Consider the following 14,716-nt stretch of genomic DNA (forward strand, 5'->3'; position numbering starts at 1 on the left):
TGGAATATTGCAGTGGCTTTTCAAGTTTTCCCTAGCAAAAATGGGACCTGATTCTAGAAGCCAGGACGTTGTAGAGTTGCAGGAAGGCCTTTGCAACGAGCTTTTATTACCTGGCTTGTAGCACGTCCCAGGGGCAGTAGCAAGGGGCATGTCATATGTGCTTCCAGGTGGCCTGGTCGGTATTAACATATGCTTCAGAACGATACTCTTCCGGTCGATTCTGTTGTGAGACTCTCGACGTACCAATCAATCTGCACTTGAACCATATGGAAGCTAGTGATTTTTGAACCGTTTAAAATATATTGTTTAGCTCGATATGAAAGAATGACATCTCAAATATTTAATCCTTCGTCAAAACGTTGCTGCTAAGCTAATGATCCAACCCTGTTAAAAACCTTCAAGGGAGTGGGCATATTCAAGACCATCTGCGCATCCTTAATAACATCCATCCGCACAATGGTCGAGACGCCCAGCTCGTTGAGGAGTTGACTCAACGGACCTTCGTTCCGAGCGAGCTTGACATTGGTAGGGAAAAGACACTGTGTCGCCAAAAGGGGGTTCGTCTGAACAGCCACCTGGTACCATTTCCCGTCAATCTTGTTGACCGCGTTATTAGTCCCAATTCGTGATTCTGACGGAATGGTCCTCAAAGCTGGAAGGGGTACATCCAGTGTCAGATCTAGTGTTCCGTTGGTCGCGCTAATGTCGGCCTTGATGTTGTGATTGTCCATGTTTAGGTTAATGTTGGCCATCCACTTAGGGAGTTGATATCCATATATTCCCCTCACCCGAGCAATCTCGGTATCGACTGGAAGAGCCAAGACATAGCCGTAGAATGTGCGGTTCCATATAGAGCTGAGAAGTTGTGTGGAACTGTAACTCGTGCTACCCGGTTGTCGAATGATAATGGCGATTGAGACCTCGTTGTAAGGATCATTATCGCAGACCAGATACGAATAAAATGTCAATGCAACTAAACCGTAGCCAGGCAATGCTGTGATGGGCTCCAAAGGTGGCGGAAGCTTAGACTTCAAGTGGTCAAGAGGCGCGAGCATGACGAGCTGAACGCTGCTAGTGCGATAGTAGAAATTGGGTGCATATACTTGACCGACCCTCGAATCAACCAGTTTCTTAGGGATTTTCCGCAGGAATGTAATATCGTGTCCGACATTCGGGTCCTGGGATACCTCATCGAGGTTCGGGTTCATACGGTAGCGGTCATAGTAACCTCCTTTGGGTATATCGACCTTCTGACCTCCGAATTCGACCTGAACAGTTTGTGATGCCGAGCGTCTACCCTCAGATAGGAGTCATTACTGCTTCGGAAAAAGGGATGTTTGATTCACATACGTTGTGGTGAATTTTTCTGATGCTGCTGAAAAGCGGTCTGATGTCGAAGACATGATGTTACCGGTAGGTCGAACGCTAGACCAGGATCTGATGATTTCAATACTCGGCGCTGGTTGATGTAGGTGGTTACAGCCTGGTTGATATATGCCTTGGGATCCCTCCCCGCCCCTATGACCATCTCGGAGGTCGGTTGTGGGTGGACTTGCGATGATAAAGCTGGCATGTGAGGAACACTGAGGCGGACGATGGGTAAAATCAAGCAGAATACTACCGAGGCCCGATATAATTATGGAACTGAGTTTGATAGTTCCGATAAGCATGACAACGGAGCAACATCATGCCGGCGGCACATATGAAGGGACTTTCTGGGTACTGGATATTCATTTGTCATGGCATGGAAACAGGAAGAAGGTCAGTAGCTGTACGTGGGCTAACGTTCTAGGCAACTCTGTCTTGGCGGAAAGAACGGCTGGATCCTCAACAGGCCCACTAAATAAGCTTTCGCATTTTGGCAGGTAAAGACTAGACACCTTAAGACTTGGTGAGAGAATAAGAGGCAGCGGGCCGACAAACCTTGTATCATGGAGCGCATTACAGTGAGTGTGACATTGGGAAGCCACAATAGCCTAGTAACGTCATGACGACGTACGGGAGGAAGTTACAGCTCACCAATTCTAGGCCAGTATAGCTGGGCAGCTGATTTTATAAAGCTGCGAATTTGCACATACACAATCCAGCGTGTCAATCCATAAGAGTCAGATAGTTTCAGACATTGAAAGTCTGTCCAAATTGCCTATTTTTACTCCCATTACTTCTCACAAACATGCCGCACCTGAAGCTTCGTGATGGAGCAGAACTCTTCTACAAGGATTGGGGAAATCCCAGAGGACCAATCGTAACCTTCTCCCACGGCTGGCCCTTGAGCAGTGACAACTGGGAACAACAAATGATGTACCTCGGTGAACATGGGTACAGGGTTATTGCGCACGATCGCCGTGGCCATGGACGATCAACTCAGACCTGGGACGGAAACAACATGGACACCTTTGTCGACGACTTAGAGGAGCTTTTCGGGCATCTCAAGGTGCAAGATGCGGTCATGGTTGGACATTCTCATGGAGGAGGAGAGGCCACCCATTATCTTGGAAAACACGGCACTAAGCGCTTTAAAAAGGCTGTTTTGATCGGCGCCGTACCTCCTCTGATGGTGAAGAGTAGCGGCAACCCGGAAGGAACAGATAAGTCGGTTTTCGATTCTTTCCGGCAGGCCATGCGTCAAGACCGCGCGCAGTTCTTTTTGGATGTTCCCAGCGGACCATTCTTCGGTTTCAACCGACCTGGAGCAAAGAAAAGCGAAGGACAGATTCGTAGCTGGTGGCAGCAGGGGATGAACACCAGCTTCAAGTCCGCGTATGACTCGATCAAGGATTTTTCTGAAACGGACTTCTCGGAAGATCTGAAGAGAATCAATATACCAGTACTAGTTCTACATGGGGACGACGATCAGGTGGTTCCCATTGAGGCAGCGGGGCTGAAGTCAGCAAAACTTCTTCCTCAAGGAAAACTGAAGATCTACAAAGGCGGATCTCATGCCATTCACAATATTAATGTTGATGAAGTCAATCAAGACCTGCTGGACTTTATTAAATCTTAAGTTCAATGGCTTTGGTATGTGATACTTTGGGATAGCGTCTTTTTCATGTGCCAATCTAGCTTCTTGAAAATGCTGGCTCTATCAAGGAGAACATCGATAACATTCTACATTGGCATATGAAGCTACCATTGGCTAGCTCGCGAGGGTATACAATGAACGCATTTCAAAAAAAAAATTCCATAGTAACTTTTAATTATGTCTTTCTTTCTTTTTTTTTCCTTTCGATGTTCATTAGTCCTGGAGGAGAAATGAAGGCAGGGTGGATCCAGGAAAATACTCCCGACGACATAGACGATTACTATAGCATAAGCAACCCCAAGGAAACAAACATGGGCTGGCCTGTGCAGTTATAGAATCTACCAGACAGGACCATATACGGGATTGTGACTTTCAAATTCAGACTTTACCTCTGACATTATAAATCAGCTTCGCCACTGGCAGACACGCATTATGTGAGCGACGGGAACCATACTTCGGATATCTCATAGTGTGCGGGTCCAGTGGGCATGCGGGTACATCACCTTGGTACCGCAGTGGGCTTAACCACATTGAGGCAGGCTTGCGAGTCCACTTGGACCCTTTTCCAACTCTCGTAATGACGACTGGACATGGGAATAGGATTTCCATGTCATTCGGAACGATTGTTGCTCCGTCGTGAATCTTCCTGAGAACCGTTCAAAAGGAACATATAGTAATTATATATGGCCTCGGTCCCCTTCATGCTTGCGCACTATTTGTACACTTGGCAGTACGCAGTTTAAACTGCCTTTATTTCATCCCCTTTCCTTCTGCCATTTACTGTTACACCTCCACTAGTAATACTCAATATGGAAATGTTGTCCCTAAATATATCATCCTACTCGAAACCATCTGAGTATCAAGTCTCAAAATTGCCCACCCCAACTCTAGTCAACCCAAAGGATGTGATAGTCAAGGTATACGCCGCTAGCATCAATCCTATTGACGTCAAGAGAGCCGATGGCGCATTGAGACTTGCTGTGAAAGACCCGTGAGTATAAGCCTTTGCCATCAATCAAGATGGTGCTAATACAGTCAGCTTTCCCTACAAAATTGGTTATGATTGTGCCGGCGTTGTTCAAGAAACTGGGCGAGCCGTGAAAAAGTTCAAGGTCGGAGACGCTGTGTATATTAGACTCCCTGAAGTTTCCCGGGGTAAGTGTTTGGTACTCGATCTTCTATGCTCAACTTACTGAAAGCGAAACACAGGATCATGCAGCGAAATTATCAAATGCTCTGAGGAACATATCGGTCTTAAGCCGCCGTCGCTGTCTTTTGAAGAAGCAGCCTCAATTCCATTAGCAGCGATGACTTCCCTCCAAGCTCTTCGGCTATACCGTGGCGACCTTGCCGGAAAAACTGTCTTTGTGCCTGCCGGATGTTCGACACCCTATCAGTCTCATAGACTGCTAAATGGGCTAATGAAATATAGTGAGCGGTACGGGCTTGTTTGCATGTCAACTTGCCAAGCATGTATTCCATGCGGGTAAGGTCATCACTACAGTCTCGACTGCGAAAATCCCGAAATTAAAAGAACTCCTGGGTGAAAACACTATCGATCAGGGTAAGAGCCTACAGTCCATTGCCATCTCTTCATCATTCTCTAAACGTCTATAGTTATCGACTATACGAATTCCGACCCCAGGGATGTGATTGAACATGGGACAATCGACTTTCTCTTTGACACCGTTGGCCTTTCTATGGAGCTATTGTGTCTGATGCGGCCAGGATCAAGCCGTATTGTATCAGTCTCTACTCTACCTTCTGGAAATCAGCTACAGGCTTCACCTCTCATGGACCTGCCTCACAAACCCACTATTCCGTTCGCCTTTCGGATGGGACTCAATCTCGCTGATCAGGTTCGAAAGGTCAGAGCACGCCGTTACAAGACGGAGTATTCCTACATGTTTCTTGTATCGTCTGGTAAGGATTTGGACGAACTCAGGCGATATGTCGAAGACGGGAGACTCAAAACAGTGGTGGGATCAGTCGTTGACTTGCAAGATATTGAAGCCGTGAGAAAGGCTTGTGGGACTGTGTACAGCGGTCGGGGGGGAATAGGGAAGCTGGTAATTCGCGTTCGCGGGTCGGAGTAGCGACCTTTCCTTTTTTATCGTCTCGATGGGTGTTATAATGAGATTAGGCGGCACCTGGCCTTTCTGACGATGCACATCGCTTGGCGTCAATGTTATAATAGACTTAGTAATTCTTATTGTTCCTGCCATAAGTTGGTTTGGATGTGTTAGAGAGTTGGCAGAGTCAAGCTTCAGTCTGGTTTCATACCTGTAAATTATGGAATTATTTAGCAGTGCTTTTGTACAGTCCCTTGCACGCCCGAATAAGTCCGATCTAGAGGTCTATGATCGCAAACCGACGAAACACCTCGACACCCCCGGCCACGACTACAGTAACAGCTGCTGTAATATCATAAGCCAGTCTTCTGCTGTAAGGCAATATCACTCGGAGCCATTCAGAGGAAGTAGGTTCGAAGTTTGGGATGTAGAACGTGGAGTCTCGCTATTGTGGCTATCCGGTAGTATATTCTATCGCATATTAGTTGCGGGATAACGTCTTGCGGCAAACACTGACTTGGCATGCCCTTTTCGAAGGAAACACCAAGACAATGGTACTAATCCAGCTCCGGAATTTACTACCATGATTTTTTTTCTTTTTCTTTCTTTTCTATTCTTTTCTTTTTTGTTCAAATCCGTTCGGCCGGACTTCGAATCGAGAGCCGAAATGCGTGGTGGGTCGATTTTCGAAAGCCTGCGTCACGTGATGAGGGCTCCCGGGCTGCCATCTTTGGCTCTGAGTGCGGTAGAGTGGTGCCATCATCGGTCTTCGTCCTGCAACTTCCGTAACCCGAGGCGCAACAATGACTGACAGGCTTCAACCCCGCGTTGCTAAGTCTTGCGACAATTGCAAGGCAAGGAAAACTCGCTGCATACGTGAGTCCAGCTCTGTCCCCGCTTGCTAATTCTTTTTACAAATTTATTCCCCTTATGTCACATACCTGTCTCCAGTTGACGACCGTAGCCTGGGCAGCCGGCTAATCCTGCGCGGTAGGCCCTTCAAGCAGCGCAGTCTGCACCCCTTGCCAGGTGGGTTCAGCGGTGTGCTCGGGTTTCCAGAAAGATGTGATCAATATGACGCTTATGAACCTTGAGGTTTGATAGAAACGCAAAGTTGATTGTCACTACAGCCTGACACGCAGACAATTGAGGCCAAAGAAGTCAGAAGACACCTTAAGTCCAGGTACATGACATGATTAGTCGAGGCCTCGTTTTCGATGCTGATATAAATTTGAGTAGCAACTGTACCTCCATCAAATCACAATGCGTCCTCAGCTGCATCTGTGTCCACGGATGCCTCGGCATCTTATGTTGATCAAATTCTCGTCGATAAGAATGCTGATGGCAGGAATCGCGAGGCATGCTCCATCTTCAAGGTGAGGTGCTTCTGCTTCTGCTTCTGTTCCGATTATAACTAATATGCACAGACTCGTGAAAACCAAGGTAGTCAGCCATCTACTCCCATTGTCATAGCACCCGCTCACTTCTGGGTCAGTCCTCAGTACTGGCATGGCCTTCTTTTCGGAGAGCCACATCCACTCCCTGACCAATATGCTTGGTCACGGCAGATTGAGAGATGTCCTCGATGCTATGGGAGAAGCTATGCATCAGCATGCACATGGTATCAGCATCGATTTCAACACTCCCGCATCACCAATTAAAATCTCCCACGAGGAGGCAGCTCATTATATCAAAGGTCAGATGCTTATCTTTGTTGCTGTGGGTCAAAGGTCTAACTCGTAGAATCAGTTTATTTTGATGACTTACATCCCTTGACACCCTTTCTGGACCGAGCCGACTTTGAGCGGAGAATCTCGGGGCCAGAATTACCGGAGTTACTAGCAAATAATGCGCCATTCTGTGCGCTATATCATACTTTGCTGGCACTTGGATGCCAGTATATGGATGGTGGATCTTTTGTTCCAGGCAAAGGGAAAGCATGGAATTACTTTCAGCTTGCATTGAGCCTGTTCCCAAGAATACTTGCTCCACCTCAAACTTTACTTCATGTCCAAGTGCGTATTCTTCACCCTATCCTGGATCTAAGCTAACAGCCCCATTAGGCACTGGCAGCCATGGTGAGCCGAGAAGGTAATGCAAACATCATTCATTTCGCTGATTAAATCATAGGCAGTCTTCACAATGAGCTTCTCCTGTATTCCGATCGGCGAGACCTTGATGTCCGAGGCCGCGAGAATAGTTCAATTGCAGGGATATAACGCCGCATACGTTCAAACAGAGAATGAATCATTGTGTCATAGAGCTTTCTGGGTTATATATTGGCTGGAAAAAGTTACTTCCTTTTTCCGAGGACGTGGTTCTGTAAGAGTACTTACATTCCGATGCCTTCTTAACTAATGAGAGTTGTAGATGATACCCGACTATGACATAGGCTGTCCTGTTCCAGCATGTCCCGAGACTGCCCCGGGACAGCTTGATTGGCTATTAACGACAGCGCGCTTGGGTCGCCTGATGTCTCGCACTTACGAATGTCTATTTTCCGTGAGTGCAGTGCAGATGCACACAGCTGCCCGCATCGCGGCTGTAGACTCGATGTCCCGCGAGCTAGAAGCTTGGATTCAAACTCTCCCCGAACCCTATCAGCCTGGGACCCCACTTCGCTTCTCAAAGGGCAAGAGCCCCTGCGCGCAAGATATGGCGCTGCAAATGCGGTTCATATACTATGCTTTGGTTATGTCTATGTGCAGGCTTCGGATCCATCTTACAGTCGACCAACCGAATGAGACAAATCAAGAGACCAAGCGTCAACTGATGGAGACCGCTCGAGCTGTTATATATCATACGCGTTATATTGAGCATGAGGCGCACGTTCCAGCCTGGTAAGAGATAGCGTCCGGGTCCATGTTCTCACAAATCCTAATTGTAACAGGCAACTAGGCATCGTGCCTATTTCCGCTCTCTTTGTTATCTTTGACTTTGTCATTCATAACCCATTCCACAAAGAGACGGCCACCAATATCTCGTTCTTGGACATAGCAGCCGGTTATTTCAGCCGTTGGGAAATCAGTAACAGGGACTCTTTACCGGCATCAACTGCTGCTGAGTTTTCTCACATTGCTCGTCAATTTGTGCGGGATGTACAAGCTAGGCTGCAGACCACAGACTCACGAAGGACTTCACGCCTCGAGGCAGATAATACAGTACCAATGACAGGCGAGAAGAACGACTCCTCCGGATTTGCTCTGGATCCGAACCAGGTAACGGTATGTTTCCAATATACTCTTCATTCCACGTCACTCGCTGACTTGACTTCCACACAGAATGAAGAGTCTTTCATTCTCCCGGACATCGAAGCTTTCTCAGCCACTGGACCAGACGAACTATTTTATCCTGAAGACCCGCTCCAAACATTACTTGGAACGTACATGCCACCTACGACCGACATATCTAACATGTTCAACTCTACTTTGTGGAATCCCTGATCATTGTAACACTAGTGGTCAAGCAATTGGGTAAACTGACTAAATGGCACACTAAGTAATTGACATTCGGACCAAGGGGCAGATCCAGCAATACCTGGTTATACTATGCTGATATTGTGCTCAATGGAGATCGTCTTCTCTATCTAGGCCTGAAATTTTATATTTCATTAGCTTTAGCCAAATTCAAGTATCTTCTGACTCGTCCTGATGTGGCAACCCAATACTTGTTAGGAAGACGGGACGGTCCCTAGGAATAAAGTGGAGACGGGGCGTTCGGCATTCGGTTTCGGAACTCGCCTCCAATATGTGGACACTAATCATCTGCGCGTCTATCCCACTTCCAGAGATAGTCAGAGGCAACGCTACACAGTCACTGGCTTAGCTCGCGGCCATCTGTAGTCCGACCAGTGGACTAGTTCACAGCAGTGCCTGAACAACGAATCATGTTTTCACCTAGCCATTCAACAAGGCATGTACGTTAGCACCCCGTGTTCCATTTGACTTAGGACTAAGAAGCCTGTGTTATGGTCTGTAAGCTAGATATTGACAGTATAATAACATATAATACATTGCCATTATGTCACGAAGTGCAAATCTGCTATATTACAAGAACGAAACCTAATCACCCCCTGAAGAAAATTCTCGGCCCCAGGCCCCGGTGAACACAACCCCTTAGCGGTATCGCGTGTTCACGAATCAAGCTAAAGCTTATTTCTGCATCATGCTCTCAACCCAAGTAGCAGCGACCTTGTCCCAGATGGTAGCATACGCCAGATGAGCGGAGAGGTTAGTTCCGGCAGCATCGCAAACGCCATCCTTGTCGTCGCAGTAGTCGTGGAGTCTGTCGGCGTACATCGACAGGGCTGCGAGTTGCTCGGGAGTGCGGGGGTATTTCTGTTCGAGGTAGATTATCATTAGCTGATATACCCTCCAATTCGTTATGGTTATAACTTACGCCAGTAGCGGTCACATCACCGACGTTGTACGTCTGGTTGGGCATGTGACGGGGGTCTCCGTAAAGAAGGACAGCGGCGACTAGCGATAATTAGCATTGAGCTTGTTGACGTACATCCAGGTTAGTCACTTACTGTGGGATCCGGTTTCAGGATCAACAGCAGGAGCAGTGATATTTCCCAAGGTTCCGTTATCACCGCCACCGGCCAACATGTCGCTCACAACCATGGCTCCCTATAAGGGCGTCAGTAAGATACTCTTTCAAGCATAATGCCAGGAACATGGACCTACCTGAGAATATCCGAAGAGCACCACCTTGGTTTCCGGACAAGCCTTGACATAAGCCTTCAGCTGAGCAGTGCCATTGTAGATGCCCTCCTCATAGCTGGGGGTCTATCCTTCCTGAGTGGCAGGATAGATGATATTCTCATAATCGCTGTCCGGAATAGCATCCATGACCAGGTCAGTCAAAGACCCGAGCAGACCAGGATAGCTTTCAGTAGTTCCGCGGGCAAGCATCATGTGCACCTTTGCACAGGGGGCTTTGCCATTTGCGTGCGCAGTGGAGGCACTGGCGAGAGCAGAGGAGAGAAGAGCTGCGGTGACGATGTTTTTGAATATGGCGGCGGGTGAGATTTTCTAGTCGACGAGAAACAAGACAATTGGGTGTAGGATATTTTGAATGAAAAGCTGGAGGGTAGATGGGAGTTTATATAATTTCTTCCCTGCCTGAACTCCTACGAACTGACTGAGCAGGAATGTCAACACGATGTCGGAGAAACGTGGGCTGATTGTTACAGCTATCTTGGTGAAGTCCAGACCTTCCGGTGAGTACTGAAATTTCCCTCCTCTGAAGAGATACTGCTCAGCCAAATTCATGCTCGAACTCAGTATCAAATTGGAGACTGCAGTTCTTCAGCAGGGCATCTGGACCTTAGCGCGTCAAGAATTAATGAGAGAACGCGTCAGCAAGCGCTGATCACATCCGCAATGGTGCAGAAGGGTTGCTAGGTAGTCAAAGAAACAGAGTTGTAGGAAATGTACCGTGGGTTCAGGGCCTCCAACTATGTGTCATGGTTCGGGGCTAATATCCATCCCTGGATGTCGGACTTTGCTGGTTCTCCATTTTCGTTTAAGCTTCGTCCGGGAAAGGGCCCAGGTCCACACCACACACCATGATCATATCTTTTCAATCACTACTAACCAGCAGGCAGACCCAAATCAACGTACAGTGTTATGCAAATGGTGTCTGGATTTGGATGGTAAACAGGTGGCTATCACCACAGCCTAAGGGCACGTATAGTATTCATATGCCATATAGAATACTCGGGCCATCAACTGTTACAGCTCCAACAGCACAGCCACACACTTATGAGTTGACCCGAAGTTCTTGCGGGTGAGGGGAGATGATGGCCCATCACTTAATCTAACCTTGTATCATCTTATCTTTCCACCAACTAAAGATAAGCAGTGCCAAATGGAGAAAAGGTATAAATTAAGTTTGCGTGTCCACAAGGTGGGGAAACCAATGTATATAGGCAGCAGTGGCCGGTGGCACCTATCGTAGAAGTACTCTATTGACATGCAGCTTCATTCCTTTGTGGGGAGTGTCATGTGTTTTGAGCCGTGGCAAAAGCATACAAGCGTTTATTTTCCCTGACAGTCTGCCACTGCAGCTTAGAGTGAGGTCACTAAATTTTCAAGCGTGGACCGAACAACTAAAGGTGATCCCTGTAGAGCAGAGATGGCTGCCTGGGATTGCGGTCGAGCATCGTTGCAGGTTGCATTTCCTGAGATACTTTGTGGAAGAGACCAAAGTAGGTGCAATTACTCGCATCTATTAGTTGTGCAAAATGGTTCCAGCAGAGCCACGTAGTAGGCCACCCTTAATATGTACAAGCTTGCCCCATAAGAAAATTAATGGTAAGAGGAAGGTTATAGATGCTAGGTGATTCCCAAGGCTCGGTCCTTTTCCGCTGCTACGCTTCAACTTTTTTGCATCAGGCAATATATTGATTTGCACAAGTTCAGTAATAAGCTCTGAGGGAATACCAGCCAAACATGACTGTAGTCAGAATGAACTAGTGTAGTATCAAATAAATTGCAAATAGTTTTATCCATCCAGTCAAGGGAGACGGATATCGTATCTTCGAAAGCTAGTGGACATTCCATGGAATACCTCTGGGTATAAGGGAAAAGACTGACACACGGCAATTGTCATCCCAACTTGAGCATAGTTTTTAGGACCCACCTACTACATCTCTAGGCATCCTCATTACCATCTGCATCAGGTAGCTCTCGTTCCTCGGAATACCAACGTTCGTCATGTTGTCCTGGACTGTGACAGCCATCACCTTCAATGCGCTCCTCGGCTGCACTTCTCAATAGCACAGACTGCGCTGATATCCACTTCATGCTGGCCCGCAGTAGATCTAAAGGTTGCCTTGGTATAACTATTAAATGGCAGAATTGGTTGCCGAGACCACAATATTGAGCACGAACTACGAAGACATTATCTACCGTACCGTTAGCACATCGGGGTCGGTTAGTTATTTCGTTGGCGGGCTGCCGTGAATAGGTGAATAGATATCCAGCGGCCTGTCCTTATTTGAGGTTTGTCCTGATCCTCAACTCCGAAGGTGCTATCATTCTGGGCGTCTTCGGGGTGAAGGCGATATAGGCTGACTTAGATTTGACTATGACTAAAGCCATTATATACAATTCGCAATCAGTAATTCGACGCTATATTCTCATCAATGCCAACGAAAGCGTGCTTTTTGCACATGGTGTACGTCCTGAGTAGGTTGGACCTAACCAAGCAGTCGTCGAATGATTGATTCCGGATCTGTGGACGAAGTCTCCAGTTCTCATTGTCCGGTATAAACTTTGACTTTTTCGGAAAGATATTCAGCGATCATGATGATCTTTTCTTCTTCCAACCGCCTGCCGAATAATTGTAGTCCAATGGGTGCTCCGTGGTAGATTTCCGGATCGTCTAATAATGTCAGGATTCGCTTAAGATGGACGAGAAAAGGCCTACTTACACTCTTCGTAGATCTTCCGATCCAACTCATTCAGAAACTCTGACCGTTCGTTCATGGACGAAAGATGCTTGTCAGCACAGCATATAGGAACTACCAAGCTCGTATAATCCAGAGTGTTGATAAACGTAGTATACCCAGTATGGCGGTATTTTCCCGGGATTACAGCTGCATGAGGCGCGGTTGGGCAGATGACAGCATCAACTGGCCTTCCAGTTGTGGTTAACTTGGCCGTGCTGTTCCAGTAGTCCAGATACTTCTTTTGGTATTCCCTTTTCTGCACGTTGAGTTCCGCCACCTCTCTAGCATTGAAGTGCTTCACTGGTTCAACAGAGCACTGAGGGATTTGTGCCTCTCCTGACAAGGCAATGTGACTCAGAAGGTCTTCGCCACCGTCCATATCGTAGGTTTCGCTCTGCGGAGCATCAGCACACTATCCTCGCTATGTATGCCAGACTTTGACGTACCGCAATTTCTTGTCCTTCGCGGCACAACTTAGGGTCCCATTCTATGACCTAATACGCGTGTTAGATCAGTGCAGCAAAAAGGTTTTTCATCTCTGATTACCTGGTGGCCCAAGTCCCTCAAAATGCGTTCCATGAGATCCATAGCCACCTTCACAGACGGTTGGGGCTTGACACGTCCATCATGTCGCATGATACCAAACGTGAGTTGAGAAGCGGTACTATCCTTCTGCGTAATCAACTTTTTCGTTTGACCCTCGATATCCTCTCTCCATGGCAACGGCAAAGAGAGAGGGTCGTACTGCCATGGCTCCTGGGAGAGAATGGCTCTGAAAAGTAACTTCAATCCCCCAATACTTGTGGCCAACGGGCCAATTACCGACAAAATGGTGTTTTGGCCGTCAATAGAGTTCGCCGCGCCTTCATACGGAATTCTTCCTGCACAAGGACGCAGCCCAAAGATCCCGTTGAAAGAAGCAGGTATCCGAACACTACCACCAATATCGGTACCGAAACCCGCCGGTGAACCGCGGAGAGCAAGTAGAGCCCCTTCTCCACCAGAACTTCCACCACTCGATAGATTGCGATTCTTGGGGTTCCATGTATAACCAATGATTTGGTTTGTTGTCTCTCCTGACATGAGTGTGACGGGAACACTGGTTTTACAAAACAACACAGCTCCGAGATTGCGAAGTTCCCGTACGAGTTCACTCTCTGTCACCCTATGGCGGGGGTCATCTTTCTTGCCTTGATAGGTGCCGATCCAGCCCACGTAGCCCATAGTTGTGTCGACACCTTTGACATGGAATTGGTCCTTCAGACTTACTGGAAGTCCATGCAACGGGCCTTTTGGTTTTCCTGTCGCTGCCAAATGCTCGTCGAGTTCCTTGGCAACACGAATGGCATCTTCGAAGAATACCTCATGTAGACAATTCACCTACACTGAAGTCAACAGACGCGATGCACCTCAAAGTAATAACATCGATGGCTGGACAACATACAAGTTGATGAGCAATAGCAGCTCTATGACAGAAAGCTTCCGTCACTTCGACAGCACTCCAACTGCCTGAGGTGGTTTGACTTGTGATCACAACAGCATCTGCTTCAGTAATCTCTATCTCACGGGGGGTCAAGTACCCCTGGATAAATTCACCCGTGACATCAATAGGCAGCGTGTCATACTGGATTCTCCATTTCTGGGGAATTGCATCCAGAATAGCCTGGCGTTTAGCCTGGGCTGCCTTCTGCCAGGATGGCGTTTCGGAATGCATTGATTCTTTGAGGTTGTTATTCTGTATGAGGGAAGCGGTTGATGGATAACTAACTATACCAGCGCGACACAATTGATTGACTCATTCACAGCGGCACATTCCATGCATGTCGGAGTCATCGGCCCGATACTGCTTAGTCATTCTTCTGTATACAGACACAACTGCGCTAGTATAATCACAGGGGAAGAAGCGATTCATGCACAGACCATTAGTTAAGAAAGGCCATACAGTTCGAGACTGCTGTCTGCTTAACAAGCTTCCAATAAAGAATTCCGAATTTCGCTCTCAGCATATTGACTGATCCCGTCCGTCTTAGAAAAAGGAGCACCTTGAAAATGAGATCCAAGCCAAAAGCGTAGCTCACATAGTCTAGCGTATCTGCAGGGCTCAGAAGTTAGCATATGAGAAGTAATTCACCATTTTGCAGATGATTTCTTTTTCCCATAACC

The 14,716-nt window shown here is 47.4% G+C and overlaps 6 protein-coding genes across 6 annotated transcripts; 3 read left to right on the forward strand and 3 right to left on the reverse strand.

The window, feature by feature from the left end:
• Positions 1–350: 350 nt before the first annotated feature.
• BO79DRAFT_192068 (uncharacterized protein) lies at positions 351–1,546 on the reverse strand. The gene is made up of 2 exons (XM_025680869.1): positions 1,351–1,546; positions 351–1,293 (listed from the first exon to the last, which is right to left on the reverse strand). Exons 1-2 carry the CDS (start codon positions 1,401–1,403, stop codon positions 366–368), a joined length of 981 nt encoding a protein of 326 aa, XP_025541320.1. The 5' UTR covers positions 1,404–1,546; the 3' UTR covers positions 351–365.
• A 588-nt stretch (positions 1,547–2,134) lies between these two features.
• Positions 2,135–3,004, forward strand: BO79DRAFT_286450 (alpha/beta fold hydrolase; the record flags this gene model as incomplete). The annotated part of the gene is made up of 1 exon (XM_025688474.1): positions 2,135–3,004. Exon 1 carries the CDS (start codon positions 2,174–2,176, stop codon positions 3,002–3,004), a length of 831 nt encoding a protein of 276 aa, XP_025541321.1. The 5' UTR covers positions 2,135–2,173.
• An 827-nt stretch (positions 3,005–3,831) lies between these two features.
• Positions 3,832–5,118, forward strand: BO79DRAFT_143899 (NADP-dependent oxidoreductase; the record flags this gene model as incomplete). Its single annotated transcript, XM_025678353.1, has 5 exons — positions 3,832–4,013; positions 4,062–4,177; positions 4,232–4,402; positions 4,455–4,586; positions 4,640–5,118. The coding sequence occupies 5 exons, from the start codon at positions 3,832–3,834 to the stop codon at positions 5,116–5,118; spliced, it is 1,080 nt and encodes a 359-aa protein (XP_025541322.1).
• A 1,578-nt stretch (positions 5,119–6,696) lies between these two features.
• On the forward strand, positions 6,697–8,537 carry BO79DRAFT_143388 (fungal specific transcription factor domain-containing protein; the record flags this gene model as incomplete). Its single annotated transcript, XM_025678315.1, has 7 exons — positions 6,697–6,790; positions 6,844–7,109; positions 7,158–7,172; positions 7,225–7,416; positions 7,465–7,934; positions 7,985–8,318; positions 8,376–8,537. The coding sequence occupies 7 exons, from the start codon at positions 6,697–6,699 to the stop codon at positions 8,535–8,537; spliced, it is 1,533 nt and encodes a 510-aa protein (XP_025541323.1).
• Positions 8,538–9,245: 708 nt separating this feature from the next.
• Positions 9,246–10,370, reverse strand: BO79DRAFT_253269 (putative acetyl xylan esterase (Axe1); the record flags this gene model as incomplete). Its single annotated transcript, XM_025685985.1, has 6 exons — positions 9,246–9,431; positions 9,493–9,572; positions 9,626–9,725; positions 9,783–9,884; positions 9,951–10,130; positions 10,233–10,370. 6 exons carry the CDS (start codon positions 10,368–10,370, stop codon positions 9,246–9,248), a joined length of 786 nt encoding a protein of 261 aa, XP_025541324.1.
• Positions 10,371–12,220: 1,850 nt separating this feature from the next.
• BO79DRAFT_236675 (general amidase GmdA) lies at positions 12,221–14,285 on the reverse strand. The gene is made up of 5 exons (XM_025684607.1): positions 13,998–14,285; positions 13,100–13,933; positions 13,000–13,047; positions 12,536–12,947; positions 12,221–12,486 (listed from the first exon to the last, which is right to left on the reverse strand). The coding sequence occupies exons 1-5, from the start codon at positions 14,265–14,267 to the stop codon at positions 12,359–12,361; spliced, it is 1,692 nt and encodes a 563-aa protein (XP_025541325.1). The 5' UTR covers positions 14,268–14,285; the 3' UTR covers positions 12,221–12,358.
• Between the last annotated feature and the right edge of the window lie 431 nt (positions 14,286–14,716).

The sequence above is a fragment of the Aspergillus costaricaensis genome (assembly GCF_003184835.1).
Source record: "Aspergillus costaricaensis CBS 115574 unplaced genomic scaffold BO79scaffold_10, whole genome shotgun sequence".
Taxonomy (NCBI): Eukaryota; Fungi; Ascomycota; class Eurotiomycetes; order Eurotiales; family Aspergillaceae; genus Aspergillus; species Aspergillus costaricensis.